The following is a 19,637-nucleotide window of genomic DNA, read 5'->3' as shown; positions in this document are numbered from 1 at the left end:
AGGCCTCGACAGGCTAGGCAACAGCTCCCTGACTGCCATTAGATATCAGGATTAAATCCTTGGACCTTCCTTCAGACAATCTATCGTCTCATTAAGAGCATGCATACATACAAGCACATGGGGGCCATACAAACAACTGGGAACTATTTTGAGTTGCTGCAATAAAATGTATTAACCTTCTGGAACATTTTTTTCCACTTTGATTTTTGGGGTGTCTTTGAATTCAGTCCTTTGTTAGTTGATAATTTTCATTTCCATTAAACAATGTGGCACTCCTTTATTCCTAACCTAACACATTACTCAGTCCATATCAGTATAGGTATCCAGCATCTTATTTCCCATTGAGATCTAATGTCTTCTCAAAGTGTTCCTTTAATTTTTTGAGTAGTGTAATATACAGTCATATTTTTAGGCTGTGCATCTGACTTGGAGCAGACTAATGGAAGAAATATAAATCTGCATTTTGTTAAAATTCAAGGGATGCTTTATAATGTACATAATATACACTCACGAGCCACTTTATTTTGTCAGTCTTGCTAGTATCGGGTTGCATTTAGCAAGGTGCTGGAAATATTCCTCTGAGAATTTGGTCCATAGTGACATAATAGCATCACACAGTAACTGCAGATTTGTTGGCTACACACCCATGAGTCCAGCACATCTGAAAGGTGCTCTATTGGATTGAGTTGTATTGGATTGTCATCTTGAAGAAACCTGTTTCTATATTTGTCAGCTGCATGGCCACGCTGCTAATCATGATGCACTCAATCCTGATGGCAGCAGGCATCAGAAGATGGTAAATTGTGGTCAATAAATCCTTTGACCCATGATCAATAGTCAAAGTTAATACTAAGGGGCTCAAAGTGTCATGGTAGAAATCAAGAGACATCAGACCAGACAGTGTTTTTCCAGTTTTCTATTGTCCAGTTTTGGTGAGCACATGTGAATTGTGACCTGTTTCGTGTTCTTAGCCAAGAAAAGTGGCACCCAATGTGGTCTTCTGCTGCTGTAGACCATCTGCTTCAAGGCTAAATGTGTTGTGCATTTAGAAATGCCCTTCTGCATAAGACCAAACCATGCTATGTTCACCTTCTTTCCCACTCTGATGCTCAGTTGTATCGTTGTAGGATGCATCATCTTGAACTAGCAGTTGAACAGGTGTACCTAATAAATTGACTGGGAGTAGATTATCTGTCATTATCTATTAAAGTCACATTGTGCTGCCAAATCATTCATTTATAAAAGTCTTGCATTAATTTTGCTTTGTCACTCATATGCTGCCTTGTAGCACAATATTCACACTAATGCACTGGCGGAGGTCGGCCTGAGCCCTACAATGCTTGACTGACGGATGGAAAACTTTTCTTCTTTAAATATTAAAGCCTAAGAATACATGTAAAATTCATGCACAGCTGCCACACTGCAAATCGCTAAAAGATCAACCAAAGAAGGAAAACTTGAGAGGATTGGATTTACTTCCAAGCTGACAAATGGATTCAGCAACATTTAACCTTTTTTTCCTGTACATATGGTGCACCTTTAGGGTTGTCAACTGTCAAAACTTGAACAGCAAAAATAAAAAGGCAAAACACGTCACACCCTTCTGTTTATATTTATATAAATGTATTTATTTAAGTTAATCATTTCTCCTCATTCAAAGTTGAATTTCTGCATTATCTATAAAACAGGGAACAGTTAGAAGCGCTGTACAGTCTGACAACAAAACTAGGAACCGCAGCTGAGTACACTGTGTATATATGTACATACTGTACACACACTGATGTAGGTATATACAAAAATATACACTTTTACATGTGTGAACCCTCGGGTTGCATCAGCCACCTCGTAATGTGAATACCAGCCATTCAACAGAGCCACATGCCTCTCAGGAAACACATTAACCCACCAGCTCACACCCCACCCCATATCCCACCCATATTGATTACTGTTATTATCTGTCATTACCAGTTGATGAGACTTTTACAGTGTATTGTCTGCTGTGCATGATCTGCCCCTCTTGTGCCCTGACTCATTTACATTGGCACAGCCACTCGTAGCAGAAGACGGAGAAGCTTAAGCAGTCCTGAGCTGGATGTCTCAGCAGGGCTTTTCACTTATTAGAGAGAGGGCCCTTCTTCTGTTAATCCTATGAGGGGATTTGAGGTGGGCCGATAGGGGGAAAACGTCCCAGGTTTTTGACAAGTCGTGACTGAACTTTTCTCCGTTTAAAGGAAAAGCTGAACGAGCACAAAGATTTCGCTTCAAGCCTCCTTTTCTTGTTTAACTCTAGCAAATAACCTCGTTTCCCTCCACAGCGAAATAAATAATGTTCTAGTGGCTCAGTGGGTAGGATGCTCTTATTTACTGACTCATGCTCACTTTTAAGAAGACGACCATCTGCAGGATTGTCAATAATATTCTTCTTACTCGATGTTTTCCATTGTAAATTTTACCTCAATAGGCATTTTTTGGTTTGTACGTCATCGTTTTGGCGAATACCTAAAATTATTTTTTACTACGCACAAGATCACTTGGTCATAATTGGATCACAACCCAAAAAAATGCGCTCCATTATTGTGATGCAGTCTAGCGTGCTTTAACTTTTGATTAAATGGCTCCAAACTGGTAATCGTGCTATGAGAAGATGGAACCATGATATGATACTGGGGATGAGCGTGGCTTTCGTTGAGCTCTGTTTCAGAGTTGTTACTCCTCTAACGGATATTTTAAAGAATATTTTAAAGTTTTTAAGACATGGAAACTACAATTTTTTAATCCCCTCTCGATCATAAAACTGACACAAGACCAGCAGATAACAGCAGTCCTGCCCACAGTGGCTTCTACAAGTTGAGACTGGAGGGAAGATACTCATCATACTGCAAGCAACCTGTCACAGAACAAGTCCTCCGAGACTCATTCCGGTTTTCCAAAGACTTTCACCCCTTCTTATTCTTCGTCATACAGAAAATTCGGGAAAGAACTTTGGCACGTTGTGCAAAAGATGTAAACATTTAACCATCCATTCGAAATGAGGCGCTGCACTTAAGTGTTACAGTCATTTCTTCTGTGTGTAACATAAAAAGATTAAGAAATAAAATAGCAAACCTTATGACAAGTATAAGACTAGCTTTAAAAAGAAAAGGCTTCAGACAACACCGGAAATGTTGCAGACAGGACTGACATGGTCACTCAGGTGTGCACAGTCGGCTTCTGTGGAGTAGCAAGCACACATGGAGATCTTATAAAGCAAAGATTGAAACTACCTCAAGTCCCTCTCCTGTTTTTGTTTCTCAGCTGATCATGTGTGGCAATAGAGGGCGCTAAAAACCACTAAATAAAACCTCAGCATGTTGGAAACCCTCACTTATTCTATGCTGACTGAGATATCACCACTACTCAAGAGGTTGCACAATTTATGCAATAATCTAGACGATAAGGCGATGAAAAACTAAATGAATTAACTACTAAAATGACATCTAAACCAAGACAGAGTTCACATGTATCGTATGACAGATCTTCCCATTTACACCCTTTGAGAATCAGCTAAAAAGGAAAAAAAAAAAAAAAAAAATCTTCAATGGTGCCCTTTCAGGAATACATCTAAATTAAACATTTTTATATTTTTCTACTTTTAATAAGATTTTTTCTCTTGTAACCTGCCTTTAAAATCTCCACTGAAGCTTCTGATTTCACAGCACACACTGAAATGGAAAACTGTGGAAAAAACTGATGTTCAAACCTAAATTTCACTGAATGCTTCTCCTGTATCGCAACCATGCTTACTTAAGACACTGAAAGTGTTTCATTTTGTTTTGCATTTTCCAAACCAAATGGCAGACGTTTCCATGTTTAAAGTAACACATCATCATGAAATCAGATTTGGGCCTTTGGATTTTGCATCAGAGGCAACACCAAATTTTTCTAAGCAGGGCCTTGCCCGAGTTTCTCTCTGGCCTCGAGCCATGTTGTGGGTCCCCTTCCCTGCAGCACAATGCAGCAACCTATCAAGTCACAGGATAGGCTTTTTAAACCAGCTGCAGCTTCAGCTGACCTTCTCAGCTCCACTCACCCCACTTATAAATGAACATATAAGACAAGGCAAACAGGTACACAGAAAAAAAAAGTATCAGACAGCAAAGCAACTGAGACCAGCTGTCTTTGTCAGTTGGCAGCTCAATAAAATAAAACCAAAGGAGTTTCGGATGCGAGTGTGCACGAGAGCGAGAAGGACTGAGAAAAGCAGAGAGCGCGCGACTTTAAAGATGACTTGAGATTTCAGCTTTCCTGGACCCAAACTGTACATCTGTTCAGAAATATTTTGTGTTCCTGTAGTTGCCTTGAGGTCGCCAAGTGATGAGTCACACTAAATTTAATCAAGCACAATTTTCCCAAACTCCACTGTCATTACTCATCAGTGACTAACAGCACAGGAGATCATAGCAGTGAAGATGAGGAAGTGATGTGAAAGCCTAAAGGAGACTAGAAACAAAAAACAAAACATAACAAACAAACTATTTAAAAGGCAAGAGTTAATGGACTCGGAAACAGATAAAAGTACTGCAAATCGTATCAGTAACACCACCTGGTAACAAAAACTGCACCGTTTCATGACGCCAAGATATTGTTGATCTGCATAAAGTAGTGTGGCAGAAAAAAAAGAAGAAAGAGTATTCTTATTTCTACTTTGCATCAGCGAAAGCTGAGCAGTCCTGCTTGTGCAATCAGAAAAATCTGCTCTCCTCTTGCAGAAACAGAGTGAAGACAAACAGTAAAACCTTGTTTACTGCAGTTCCAAACTTCAGAACAGATGGCTCATCTAACAGGAAAGTTAGAGGAAAAAAAAAATATGTTGATGTAAATCACTGTGACTCAGTGCAACGCTAGAAACATGTTGGCGATACATGCAGTCAGAAGTTGCTTCACTACTTGTCGAGACTTTTCTTTTTGCATGAAATCTGCTCTCAGGCTGGAATAAGCACAGTTTGCCGTTGTCAATAGAGAGACGGACGTCTGACACCTCGATGAATTTAAAAAACCCAAATGCTGCAGGGTTGCATTGTTCCTCCTACAAGGTCTAAGTGTAGTTTTCTTCTTTAACTTTGTAAAAGTGCTGGAAGAGGAGAAGCGATCATCTCAGTCACGTCTATGCGAACTCTACATTACTGGTAATCTCATTACGGTGTTATTAGAAATGCCACATTAGCAGGCAACACCTGTTGGCTCTGGAGAACAAGCTGCAACATGAATCCAGTTTAGATGTGATTGTTAGACAGTAAACGTTCCACAATGGCAACATATAGACACAGGCAAAGGAAAGCAGCTGTGCAGGAAAAAAATAAACAAAACAAAAAAGATTAAAACTGAGCCGCTCCACGGGGAGCAGGCACAGAGCAGCGAGAGTATGTAAAGAAAACCATTTTAATCACTTCACTGGTCTTTCTGAAACTCAAAACATCCTTTTAAAAGTTGGTTCCATTTTTTGATTAGAAAGTAAACCAAAATAAAAGAAAAAGGAAAAAAAAGAGAGACTGATGACTTATTCTCTGGGTATTTTCTGTGTGGAAGTATTGGATGCTGCAGCAGCCAGTACTACAGCCCAAAGACAGTAAAATCTTCAGGGAGGGCTTCACAACACTTCTGAGGGGGGAAAAAACCCCATGCAAAGCAGCGAAAACCCTCCCAGATTGTCTTCACCTCCACCAAGAAAGAGTCTGTAGAAAACCTGCATTCTTTGCCCCTTTTCTCTCGGTTGACTCTGTAAACCAGTGAGAATAAACGAGAGGAAAAGCTCAAGGTCTCGAGTCCATTTCCTCCCTTCACATCACTCAACAACCCACACCTCCCCGAAACCACAACCTGAAGCCTCCATCTGCCATTACAGGATGCTTCCAAGAAGAAGAAGAAGAAAAAAAAAAGCAAGTCTCTGTGGACAGTTAACAGCCAGAAATAAAAAACATGAATAAGAAAATAAAATAAGTACACCGAAAAGTTCTCTTTCCACCAGCATTAAAGAAAGGAGAAGAACAATTTCGCCGTTTGCAGCTGGAACCATCAATGAGAAAACACTGAGGTATGTATTTTTGAAACAAAAGCCTCTTCGTCTCCTTTATCCTCGTGATCGCCACCATCCATCCACCACATGCAGTCAGGTTCCTGTTAACTCCATTTTGGTCTCCCGGACCCTCCCTTCAATACGAGTGGCTCATCGTTTAGGGAGATGGGTGAGAGAAGGGTGCGCACGTGACTGGCTGTACCTCTGTGGAGGAGGAAGGAGGAGAAGGAGCAAGAGTTTGTCTTTCTTCTTGAGTCTATTCATCTTTTTAGCCGCATCTCAGGAGTCTGTAGGTGTTTCTCTTCGCTATGCCAAGTCTTCCGGGGATTTGGAGCGCCCCCTACGATTGTAAATTGAGAGTGAACTTCCACTGCTGGGTGAGGCTCGGGCTGCAGACCTCCACAGTGAGTCCGCCCATCCTGGCGCTGCGGCTGTCCAGGCAGAGGTTACTGCCCACGTGACGAAGCTTCGAGTTGGACTCGATCTGCTCCCATTTCTGGACGACAAACAACACAATGTCACAAATATTAAATGCTGTACGTTTTTTGGGGTATAAACAACAATAAAGCCCCTCGATTTCAGTGTGTGTTTACCTGTCTGCTGTCATTCTCTCTACAGCCTTGTAGTTTGATGAGGGAACCAGCTGTTCTGTCCACCACAGTCAGACACAGGTCCATATGTTTTACCGATTTATCCTTGGTTAGGGCCCATTCCTTTACAAAAATGGATACACATAAAATATTAGTACACGTAAAGCATGCTGGGATGTTCTCAGCAAGGCTTTATCTAATAATACATGTCTTTTATATCAAGTAATGATCATGTTTTCCTCTTATTTACACAGGAAAAATAAGGAAAACGTATTTTGCAAAATGGGCACCATGGGCAGCATTAGCCTAGCATGTTTTTGATAGAGATAGAAACTGGAGCTCCCTGTGGAAATCTCACAAGTAGGACCCTGATTGCTCTGCGAAAACAGTGCCCATGTTAAAGGCACATTAAGGCCATTAAATAAACCCAGCAGGTGAAGCTTGGCAGCTGAGAAAATCTCTGTATATTTTAAATAAATTTGAAAAAGTATACAAACCCATAACAATAACAATAATAATAACAATAAAGAATGTAACCCTTTCCAACCCTTTTCCATCCTCACTAATTGGCCGTTAGTTCAGTAAAGAGACTGCCTGGTATGAGTGTGAATAAAATGGAGACATTATTTGTGGTACTTCACTTCTGATGTGTCAAATTTGGTTGAGAATGGCTAGAAGGGGTTGAATAACATCAGGGCGAATGACTTGTTTGCAGTTTTCATTATGCGGGATTAAAAATCAATATCCAAGTTTTTCAGTTTTTCACTTTGGCTTCATGGTAAGATTGCATTTTAAAATTCTCCCCAGTGTCTCATACCCCCAAAATCCAAGGTTGTTCATTTTGCCCTCCCAGCACCGCAGCTGTTACTGACTAAATTCACAGTTTTGTTTGTTTTTTCCCCCTGGTAGAAATTTAAAAAAAAATATTCATAAGAGTTTTAAAAAATGAATAGTAAAAAGAAAGTACACCCTCTTCCAATTCTAAAGTTTTTCATATAAGGGGATAATAAAGCACCATGTCTGCTGTTTGCCAAATGTGGCCCCGTGAATTACAGCAAAGCGTCGCCTCTTCTGTCTCGTCTTCTAAAGGATGTTGCACAGCCATGAACATTGCACGGTTTGACCTTGGGAATACTGGTACATGTCCTGAACATTTTCCACTTGTGAGTAGAACGATGGACTAAGCCTTTCCAGGCTGATGGGCAGCAACAACTGCTTCTCTAAGATCATTGGTGATGTCTCTCCTCCTTGACACTGTCCTAACACAAACATGCATGAATACTCCAGACCAGCAGATACCTCAAACTACAGCTTCTATAGAGATGGTCACACTTACTGATGATCAGGTAATCACGTGAGTATTTATCTAATTTTAAGACCCGCTAACAGAAATAATTTGTATTAAGTACTGATATGCAAACCTTAGAACTGAAAGACTCCAATGACTGTGAGAGAGAGAGAGCAATAATGCCCCTCAAAGAGTCCTGACTTGTTGGTGTCGACCCAAAAGTTTCCCCTCAAAACATGTTGTCAATGCTGTCCAGATATGTTTCTTAGCTGTATTCACTGTATCTATGAAGCAACACTGGAAACAGTAAAGACCTGCAAATCCACGAGGATAAAACAAGACATGTAAAGCCAAAAAAATGCCAGCGATCGCTGACTCGAAGCGACAGCAGTTTTCTTCTCTACACCTGTCATTCTATTTCAGGATTTCAAAACACAAACACTCCTCACAAACTTGCACACACAGACATAGTATGTATCCTCCTTAAAGTGCTCCAAGAGCTGTACATTTCCTCTAAGAACAATGTTAAAATGCTGTTATGCACTACTCTATATTTAAGTTAAAGTTTCAATAGATCTGCTCTACTCCAGTCTTAATAACCTCTGTGTTTAAACATCTTTGTCCTTTTGATTACAACAGTTTGACTTTAAGTATGGCACTGTGACCTTAAATACGTAAATCCTTTATCATACCCCCTGTGCTTTCACCACATGTACACCACTTGGCACCCACGAGTCTCTAAGGTTAGGATTTTACAAGCTGACCTGGGTGTCCCCTCGTTGTAACGCTACCTGGTTTCCCCCCGCATTGTGACATTCATAGACGCCGACCACGCCATCAGCAAAGTGACCCAGGGTGTCCAGACAGTTTCCTCCCTGCTGCAGGGCTCCGAAAGCAATGTCCTGGTGATCTGGGACCCTGAACACACACACGAAAAAGTGTTAATGAAGCGTGTATTCAGTTTTTCAAGCTGTTAAAAAGCCAAACAAAGAAAGGCCGAGATACAGCAAAAGAGGAAAATAGTCAATTTTCTTCTGACAAAACAGGACAATGGGGCTTTAATGTTTCTGTAAAAGTTAAATTATTCAAATTAGAAGCATTAAAAAGGTGCAATTTTAGTGTTCTTCCCCCTGTGAAAACATAAAAGCAAAAAGTATGCCTGAGATTTAATGTGGTTTTTATGCTTTTAAAGATTGTTTCACTGTGCCCCAGGCTCATGCTAAATTTGAATATGCTCTCTGAAAGTCCCACTCTGACCAGTTGCACATGTGCATTTCGCAGATATGCAGAAAGCCCATGAACCTATCAGCAGTAGTTCTACTTTATTATCCTGAGACATCTGATGGAGAAGATTTGGTCCAAACAACTTGAACTGTGCCAGTGTGCGATGGTGCTTCTGGTGTTTTAAAAATAAGGTTTTTTTGGCAATCCTCAAAAAAATCTTTGTTTTTCACCAACGCTGCTCAACAGATTTAGATCTAAGCAACTTTGTACTTGCATAAAACTACATTCAAACTCAAGGTTCACCTATCTGACAACCTGGAGGAGTACCAGAGTCTGTGACAGCGGCCATAACTTTATCTTCAGGGAGCAAAATGTAGCAACAACGCTGGGTGCAATCTAGCAGTCAGATTTAAATCAGAGGTGCTTTCTGCTGAACTTGTGCACTCATTCACATCAGCCACTAATTGCGAACCTGAGAACCGTGTGAAAATGTAATAATGACCTTGAATCATAACTCCTGGTTGGGCATTAGTGTCACTGCAGTCTCATTTGTGTATAAAACATCCCGCCACACATTAGCACAAAGTCATACTTCAAACTTCTGGCTGAGGAGTGGTCTCCTAACAATTTGGTGAATGTAATTTAGTTTTGATTATACAACATTACATGTCATGCAGTGTAACACCGGCTCCATCATATTGCACAGACTGCCCTCATTTTCTTACCTCAGCTCAGGGTAGACATTCTCCAGGTACCATTTGAATGGCTTACAGTTTAATCTCTTCTTCATCTCCAAACGACTCTGGATACTGAGGGAGAGGAAGGAGATGGAGGAAGAGAATTAAAGGGTTGAATCAGCTGTGGTTTCATGTTTAAATTATACGCCTCGTCAGTCGCTTTGTAAGGGCAGAGAGTGGAGGCTCGGGGCATGCCTGAGTCTAGATCCTTTGGGGAAAATATAACTGTTTGGACTGACACTAGAGGGGAGATGCCAAGTCTGTTCCCACAAGGTCACATAATAAGCATATATAGTGCTGTCTAGCTACTCTGGTTGAATGCGAAAGTGCTTATTGCTGTGTAGACTTCTGGATGAGTGGCATAAAGCAGAAGGAAACTAGTATAAGGGTGAAAAGCATTCCTTAACACACTTACAGTACTTACTTTGTCCTGCTGGTGGCATAAAACTAAGAGGATCACAAAGTCAGCAGGTGTCACCCCCTAAAGAACATGAATGTCAATCCATTCAGCAGCTGTAGGTATTTTTTTAATGACGGATGACTGACACTGTCACTATGCTTGAAACAATCCTGCGCCAACCTTTTTAAGGAGCGTTGCCATCCCTTTAGGGCATAAATAACAGCAGCGTTTCCAGTATTGTAAATCAGCCACTGACTTTTTGTCCTCTTCTGAGCTACATTAACAACCTCACTTAAGTATAAAGGGAAAATTACACCTTTTATGGCTTACATTCTGCTAATTGGCAGTACAATTATAATTATTATGTCCATTCAAGTGGCTGCCTTTGTAATTTTATGATCCAGCTACATTATTATGTTCAACTCCCACGGGGCTAATACTTCATAGTACTTACTTCCCATAGGGGACATTTCTTGCTGAGGGGACAGCAGCATAGTAGAAGTTTTTATACTCGTCCATCCACACCTCTGCTGCTCTCCTTGTGTTCCTGATGGATGGGTGAGAAGAAGAAAATGCACAAAGGTGAGGGAGACAATGGGTGAGGATAAGACCAAGAGTCGGTGAGGATTAAAAAAAGAAAAAGAAAAAGAAAGAAAGACAGAAAGGTATGTGGCACACTGCACGAGTCCTGAATGGACGTGTCTGTTTGGTGGTTGTGACACACTCACTGCCTGCTCATACACCCCCGACAGCCATCAGAGGGCACAGTTATCCTGGCTGTACAAATGTGAATGTGTGTTTATTTTCCCTGTTATTGCAGCCGTTGGTCAACAGCGTGTGCATGCTGCCAAACAAAGTGTTGACGTGTGACATTTGACAATTTGTCAGATTTTTATTTTTCGAGTGATGTAACCGACTTCTGTCAGACTACGTGTCGGCTGGAGTCAATAAAATACAACTCAATCTTTGCAGTCTAGAGCACCTCAAAGTATGACACTAACAGTCTTTCCTTAGACTGAATCAAGACAAGAGAAAGAGTGCAACGATAATTATAGCAACGGGGGTTAACAGTGAGACCTTAGTCTTCTCTGGCTCTCCCAGTTTGAAAACCTCAGTACTGGAACCAGTTTACATCGGCCTCACTGTTTCTGGATTGCACAAACACTGTTTGTGCAATCCAGTTTCTTAGGCACAGATATGCTCCTCTGGTTCATGCAGTGTCTCATAAAGTAGGATAACATAGTCAGAAAGTTAAACAAGCACTCCAATTATTATTTTTGTGAATTTTCAGGCAATTATTTCACAGTTCAGACTTAAAAATAGGGTTAAAACAGTTAGCAGGGTTAATTATAGCCATAACTGCAGTACAATCAGCTTCATTATGTTTACCTGTGAATCCCTAAAGTCTAAATGCTTTGACCAAATTATAGGGAAACTAAGTGCCTCTTTATGTGATGTCAAAAGCAAAAATTATGACACGCTTGCCGGAAGCCTTTCATATTCTACAGAAATTCTCTATAACCCACGAGTTGCGCAGTTTTAAATAGCGAGCAGTGGTTTTGTCTTAGTGAGGCTCACATATTTCTAGACATTTCCAAACTCGGCTTCCACTTACTGGAAGAGAAGCTTCAAGAAAACAACTCTTCTAACATCTGAAGGTTACCAGCGGCCGTGGTGACACTAGATACCCTATCATTATTACGGTATTTTAAGGGTTTATTTTGATGCGCAGTCTCTCTGTCTTGCAGAATTTTTTTTACTCTCATGCACCTGCATCCCCAAAACACACACACCACACACTGCAAACTTTATTTAGGTCCACAGGGGCTTTTTGTCACATAGCAAGCTGCTGCTGCCACAACATGCCTATTATAACTCTGCTGTGAAATGCTGCTCCCTGAAGAACAATTACAATGTCATCCAGGCAGACAAAACAGGTGCCGTCTCCGAGGTCCCCAGAGTCACTGCAGCAGCCACAGCGATGCTGTCTGGGACTTTATTCAGGCTGAAGGGCAAGGCGCTGCCTCAGAGCACAGATGAAGCTGCTCTGCTCTGTAATAGAGAACTCCGCTGCACCCACTGATTAATAAGTGATGTCTTCGATTGTTAGGAAGGGTTGTGCAACTAATATGAGACTGTGTTCAGTGTTATGCAACTGATGAAAACATTAGCAGTCCACAGGTGGTGTCTAATCTTTGACACTGTTTGAATAAATGTTGGTTTAATGTTGAATTTCATCCACATCCACAGTTTCTTTCCCTCTAAGGGTTCTACCGAGCTATGAATTAAATCTCTTCAGGTATTTGTATGCAACTAAGTGATAAGAAGGGGCTGAAGTCAACTAATACCCCCGACTCAAAAATAGGAGCTACTGTGGAATAGGCACAACAAGTCACCCTGATATGCTCTTTATTTCTTGCTCCCCTTTAAAAATATTCATCACAGCCAGTACCAGAGTAACCGCAGTCATTTCAAGCTCCTTGTTAGCTGTTTGTTTATCCTCCCACATGTTTACCAATCAGGACACTGAAGGTTTGTTGGGCTCATTATCAGGGGTGGTTACTCATGGTTTCAAGAGACAGATCCATATCTGCCCATGTAACATTCTCCACTACTCGTGTTCAATGTTTATGGTGCCGCATATATCACAGCCTAAAGGGCAGCACATGGAAAAACAGATTTTCTTCACTTTTCTTCACAGAGTTTTTATTTTTTTATTTTTGAAGGAAATATTCCTGTTTAATTGATGGTACTTTGTTTTAATTACTCAACGCTGATTTAATTCTCAGAGCGTTAGTAAAACTCAATAACTTGTGTTTGGTAATTTGCAAACCGCAGCCACAGAAAATAATTAACCAAAAGAGACTACTATACTGAAACCAAACATGATCTGTGCTCATTTCCAGCTCCATAGTTTTACTCCAGGACTCAGGCGAGTAATTCACACAACTCACAAAGAGAAGTCTCGTTTATCCTACACACTAGGTCTTGGTGCAGCCCCTCAGGTCACCTGCTGTCTGACATTAAGCCTTTTTACCTCTATTCCTCCTCGTTTAAGGGTCTAAGCAGCAGGTGGGTGGAGCTGTTGTGCTCACAGGCAGAGATGAGCATAGTACTGATATGCCCTCTCTTTGTTATCACAGTGAGCCAAGATTAGAAAAAACTGTCTGAAAAGGAGATTTCAGAGCAGACGGACACCTGAGCTTTGGCTTGCAGAGACTATTTGACAGTACCCTGACCTTATAAATATGAGGATCTAACATTATAACTGTATATTAGGCTATAATATATATTTGTATATTGCCTTTAAGCAAATAAGTACATTACTGAAATTAGAAGTGCTTTAAAAAGAAAATCCAGTATAAATATTGAAAAACCATCATCAAAATGGAAAGGAAGAGCTTGAACTGCATCTATGGTAAAAAGTATCATAAAATGTCAAGGTTTTTCTGAGGCTGGTAGGTCACTTAAACATCAGCTGATTGACTGTATTAGCTGTCAGTGAACTGCAGATTTAAAACAAACAAACAAACAAACAAACAAACAAAAAAGTCTTCCTAACCCTGTGAAAGTTGGGAACACTCTCAGCTAGTCCTTTTCTGTGCGGTTGTTCTGCTGCACAGAAAAGTGTAAATCAAAACATTTTCAGTTTCAAGCTAAACAGCAAACTCATCTGCTGATGAAAATCACGTGACAAGACAAAAAGGCCCCAGAGGATCCAGTAAATGAACCTTGTGGTGGGAATGTTTTCTCAAAGGCTGTTTCCAAATTAAATTTAGCGAGTGAAATTTGAACCTCAGGATAAACATCCTCTGTATATGGTCTTGAAATGTCACTACAGTTGAGTCAAACTGTCTCCTAACTTTAACTGACTCTTAGAAATGAAGAGTGGGTTGTGTTAGAGCAGGTCACCATTTGACAGAAAGATCAGGGGTTCAATCATCGTCTTCTCCGGTCTGCATGCTTTAAGTGGCCTTGGGCAAGATTCTGCAAACATAATTGCTCCCTATGCATGTGTGTGATCGATAAAAGCAATGTGGCTTGTACTGTAAAAGTGCTTTGAGTGGTCATTAAGACTAGAAAAGCATTATATATAAAGGCCAGTCCATTTGGACTGCATCTCTGTCCATCAGAAATAGCCTCCACATTTCTTGTCATTTACAGTGAAACTATTTAAATATAGAGATTTTCCCTCCCATAATGTAAGGAGAAAACTTAGATTATTTTTGATATATGCTCAGCAGCAATAATAATAAATAAATAGAATGAATTCATGTACTGCTATTATCCAAAGCTCTTTGCGTTTGATTACCCATTCACATACTGATGATATGGAAGGCTGGGCCCAACCTCAGAATGCATTGGGGCTTTGGTGTTTTTCTGGATATGACAAATAGAGAACTGTATGGCTTCACCTTCTGAGCTAAAGTCACCAAATAAACCCAAATGCATTAACTGTAGTGTCATTATGGAGATGCACAGGCTGCAACATGGGGAATTTTGATGAACTATGTGATGCGTGTAACCTGACTGGCTAATGAGTGTTCAGCCCTCTTGTATGTGTGTGTCTGCATGTGTGTCACCTTGCAAACACAGTGCCACTGCCACCCGGGAAGGTATAAGGATGCTGCTTTCTGAAGACGTGGCCAACTCTGCTGCAGGGGATGATCTCCAGACTGCCGCCACACTGCCACACACGAAATGAGATCTCTAAAAACACACACAGACAGACACGCAGGCAGAAAAAATGAATAAAAACAGGTAAATTAATTACTACAAGCCAAGAAAAAGTAGTTAAGTTAATCCACATCTGCATATAATAAATGTTTGGAGTGTGTTGACATTGTTAGATTTGCTCTCCAGCATTGTCAGCATTTGAATGAGCGTTCTTTAAATGAGCACAGCAATGTCTGAACTGTCAATCCAGTTCTGATTCATTGGACCGCCTCGAGAGGAGCCTGAATCACTCCGTCAGCTGTTTATTCTTACCGATTTCCCAAGTGAATTCAGACAAAAGCAAAAGGGAGACACAGCTGCTATTATATCATTGTACTGTTTGCAAATGAGCTCTATTGTGCACACTCTGCACAGACTCTAAACATTATTACACTGCCACTGTAATTTCCTAAGATCAACTGTACTAACGAAGACATCTTTTACCTAGATATAACAACCAAATTACTGAAGGATTTTCTATTATCTCGTTGTTGGCATGGGCACCCAGATGATCTCATGAGTTGATCACAGTGTGAGGCACATCCACGTTGCTGCTTTAGCACCAGATCTCACAGGGGAGTGGAGATTTTATAACTGGGCAGGAATTTGTGGTTTTCTGAGCCAAAAGTGCAGCATTTATGAGGGAAAGAGATTACAGTTGCAAGCTCATTGAAGTCTTAAAGATATAGTTCAACATTTTGGAGATACATGTATTTGGTTTTCTGCAGAGAATGAGATCAGAGGTTTGACATGTAACTGTGATAATTGTATCAAGTATAACGATGCAGTCAGTAATCAGATTATCAGTGAGAGTACAAACAACAGGAAACAGCAAACCCAGCTCTATCCAAAGCTCACAAAATCCTCCGTTGTTTGGTTAGCCAAATCACTGTCCAGCATATAAGGATGTGCAAACATAACGTCAACAAAACAGCAAAAAATTTGACTGCCTCTTGGATGCATAGAATCAGCAGACTCAGTAAACCCGTTCTTGATGCGTTTATGGCATCAATTACTAATTTCAAGTCTTATTAAACATAAAATTACTAAAACAAAAGCAAAAAAAGTAAATAAATCAGGCTATATTTTAGTGCAGGGTTATTACATTATTTAAAGTCGCTACTGAATGATCAGATAACAGCAGCAAAACGCTCGGCTTGAGCTCGAAAGAAAAGAAAAAAAAAGGGACTTCAATTGATTTGTGTCATCATCGAGTTTCATTGAGAAATATAGCTGGGTGTCAGCATAGAAACACATTTTCATTTCTGCATAGAAATGAAAGTGTATGTGCAGTTCTAATAATATTACCTAAGGGAAGCAGGTATAAGGTAAAAAGTATTGGCCCCAACACTGAACCCTGTGGAACACCGTGGCTAACTTTAATGTGTAAAGAAGAAAATAACATTTAAATGTACAAATTTGGTTTGTTATGATTCAAACCAATGCAGCACATGCCCTTTAATGCAAACAGACTGCTCTAGTCTCTGTATTAAAAGTTTATAACATTTCATACATTTATCATTTTATAATGATGTAACATCATTATACTCAATGGACATATAGGACTGTGCTATTAAACTTGTTCCAAGAAAGCAAATGAGTGTATTTTCCAAAACACTCATTAAAACCTTAAAAGCCTGGAGACAAAACGGGAAAGGCAGGACATACCTGCGACTTCACTTGACTTTCCACTTTTAATACCTGTGTTTTATGCAATTTTTGATTCTTTCACTGATCAAGACTTTCTGTTCTTGCGACATCCATCAGACACTTTCTTCAGTCTACCGTGAGCTTCTAAATTACAGCACTCACCGAGATTTTCCCCTCCCCATACATCCATCATCATGTCATACTTTCCGAGCTGCTCAAAGTACTCTTTATCCATGACAAACAGGCCACCTGCTATCATTGGTGTCCTGGAAGGGCAGAAAAACAAAAACAAAAAAAACAAGAAAGAAAAAAATTGAGTAGATTAATACCCTGTTAGTTGCATATGATACAACGTGTAACTTTTGAAAGTGTGTTTGCCTTACTTTATAGGAGCGATCGGGTTGCCTTGTCTGGCTCGTCTCTGCTCCTGAGTCATGTAGTCCCATTTAAACACCAAATTCCAGTCAAAGCCTGCCAACATAAACACACAGACAAAAAAAACAGCACAATTACGACCATTATCTGGGATTAAGTAGCAGTCTGGTTGTATAATTGGATTTGGCAGGTTCATATTAGATGACTGGGTAAATCAGCAGTTGCCTGATTTCACAGGCAACTGCTGTAACTGTTTAAGTGTTAGCAGAGAGAGTTAAACTAGTGTAACTGGCATGTATCTGTTCTACAATACACTGCAATCAGCACAGCCAGTACACCACTTTGGCTTTTACATTAATATACCTCACAGATCCACACAAAAAAAAAGAAATGCTGAAAGACAAGTGCCAACACTTGCTAATCCAGCCAAATTAAGAATGCAACTGCACGGCAGTTTCACATTCAGAACATTAAATTTTTTATTATGTGAAGTCGTAAATGTATTATTAATATAAAAAAAGAGTGGGTTTTTTTTTTAGCTATGAGTAGTTCTTCCATTTCCAGTGTGCATTGCATCGTATGTAAGCTATAGCCATCAGCATCACAATGGACAAACAAGGACACATACAGTATGTAAAGTCACATATGTGACTCCAATGTCTCATTAATGTCCTTTCTAGTTATCATCTAGTGGAGTTATACTCAAGAAGGCACATGCCCAAATCAGTTGGATTGGACATTAAACTGTCTTTAACCCACCAGCTCTCCAGTACAAAGTAGGTGTGATGTTCCATTCAGCCTATGTCAGAATAAAAGAAGGAACTGTCTAAAAGATTCACAATGAACAAGTGGGGGTCATGTGTGCTGCCTCCTGAGATAATAAGATAATATATGCAATACTTTGATGAGGAGGCACTGCTCAGTGAACATTTCCTGCTGAGAAACAGTTTGAAATATACCATGTTCCTCAGGAGGCCTTGCCTTAAGTATGAGAAATACCTGGAGAGAACAGTTTATGAACTACAGCACTGGATGCCAAAACACCTGGTCTTAATGCGGCTGTGAGATAACAACGTCAATTCATTGTAAATGAAAAGCATTAAAAAGCAAATCCTCTAAAACCGTTATAAATGCAAAGCCTCGCTGTCAAGCTCGACTGACTAGACTACACAGAAGTCGAGTGTGTCTTTTGTGTACTTTACCTCCTTTCAGATCGGCAGAGGCGCCGACATATTGAAAGTTGTCCATGTTGATGACATCAATGATGGGAGAAACTACTCGTGTCTTATCCTGAGAAGGAAACACAGAGACAGTAATTAAACAAAGACACTTCAAGGATGGATGCAGGTTTGGAATATCATCAATAAATATTTACTACAAGTCAATTAAAAAGGAGTAAATTATGCAGAACTACAAAGGACTCAGAGCACTTAACTCTGTTTGCAAAATTTTAGAGCATAAGTAAATATTTCCATCTGTACGAATGACTCGTAAGCTTATTTTATGTTCTATATTTAGTTTACTGCCACGTTTATGACGTAAAACTGAACGTAAATCAGCCATTTCCTACCAACACCAAAACAAACCCAAGCTTTAAAATCACCCGGCGGTTTGAAGAAAGGATTACTCAAGCGGCCTGAATGACGAAAACAGAAACAGCTTGCAGATATTGGGGAGTTCATTTGTTTGAGCCTGCGACATTTTTATAAGACAAGGTTTCACAGTGTATGGTGGGATTCATTATTTAGAGAAGCAGCTAAAGCAAAAGAAAAACAAAGTCAATTACTCTGACAGCGCAACGTTTCAGACTTTGCTCCAGGCACTTATTAACGAGGGAAAAACAAAACAGCACATTCGGGAGGATCAAATGCAGAATCAGACTATTTTAAGTCAAATCAGATACATTTTTAAAGAACAACCTCAATTTTATACACAGTGTCCCATTTCAGATTAAGATTACAGTCAATCATGAAGCTCCTTTTTGAAATCTTTATTTTAAAAAAAGGCTTCACTCTAAATATCACCAGACTGTGTATCTGTAAGAGAGCTCAGTTTGGGTTTATAAAGTTTTTCCTTTAAAGAAATAAAAATCAAATTGCCAGCCCCAAAAGATAAAAAAAATCTTGTCACCCATCAAGATCTACGTGTCTCACACTGTCAGGTTTAGCTGTGATAATGGGCTTTTATAATGAAAACAGTCCCAACATTCCTGTGTGAATGAAATGTAGTCATGCGCTCCTTGTTTCTCACATGAATGTTAACAAGACACTGACTGATTATAAGCTCAGCGGTGCTGCTTTGTAGCCAACCCCAGCCTCTGTTAAAGGATTAGATGGAAAAAAAATGAATTGGATCAATTTTATGCATATTTTACTGGGATACACTGGTCAGGTACTTTATCAGGTCAACCTTGCTAGTGTGGAAATGGATCCACTTTTGTCTCCAAAGCTGCTTTAATATCTCGTGGCACAGATTCGACAGGGTGCTGGACATTGCTCAAAGATTTTATTCCATACTGACATGACAGCATCACAGAGTTGTTGCAAATTTTTCAACTGCATTTCCATGATGGGAATCTCCACATTATATCCTAAAGTTGCTCTAT

At 40.0% G+C, this 19,637-nt stretch overlaps 1 protein-coding gene across 1 annotated transcript in view; it reads right to left on the bottom strand.

Annotated features, from left to right (window-relative positions):
- Positions 1-1,606: 1,606 nt before the first annotated feature.
- galnt2 (UDP-N-acetyl-alpha-D-galactosamine:polypeptide N-acetylgalactosaminyltransferase 2) overlaps positions 1,607-19,637 on the bottom strand; it is an 83,844-nt gene continuing 65,813 nt past the window's right edge. Inside the window, exons 8-16 of the mRNA XM_031730907.2 lie at positions 18,235-18,322; positions 17,041-17,128; positions 16,820-16,923; positions 14,875-15,001; positions 10,746-10,838; positions 9,880-9,963; positions 8,722-8,848; positions 6,646-6,765; positions 1,607-6,548 (exon numbers count right to left, since the gene is read on the bottom strand). Coding sequence (XP_031586767.1) covers positions 6,393-6,548; positions 6,646-6,765; positions 8,722-8,848; positions 9,880-9,963; positions 10,746-10,838; positions 14,875-15,001; positions 16,820-16,923; positions 17,041-17,128; positions 18,235-18,322 — 987 coding nt within the window. The 3' untranslated portion in view covers positions 1,607-6,392. The remainder of the gene's footprint in view (positions 6,549-6,645; positions 6,766-8,721; positions 8,849-9,879; positions 9,964-10,745; positions 10,839-14,874; positions 15,002-16,819; positions 16,924-17,040; positions 17,129-18,234; positions 18,323-19,637) is intronic.

Source organism: Oreochromis aureus, linkage group 1, assembly GCF_013358895.1.
Source record: "Oreochromis aureus strain Israel breed Guangdong linkage group 1, ZZ_aureus, whole genome shotgun sequence".
In the NCBI taxonomy this organism is placed as follows: Eukaryota; Metazoa; Chordata; class Actinopteri; order Cichliformes; family Cichlidae; genus Oreochromis; species Oreochromis aureus.
This window is presented reverse-complemented; position numbering and strand designations above follow the sequence as displayed.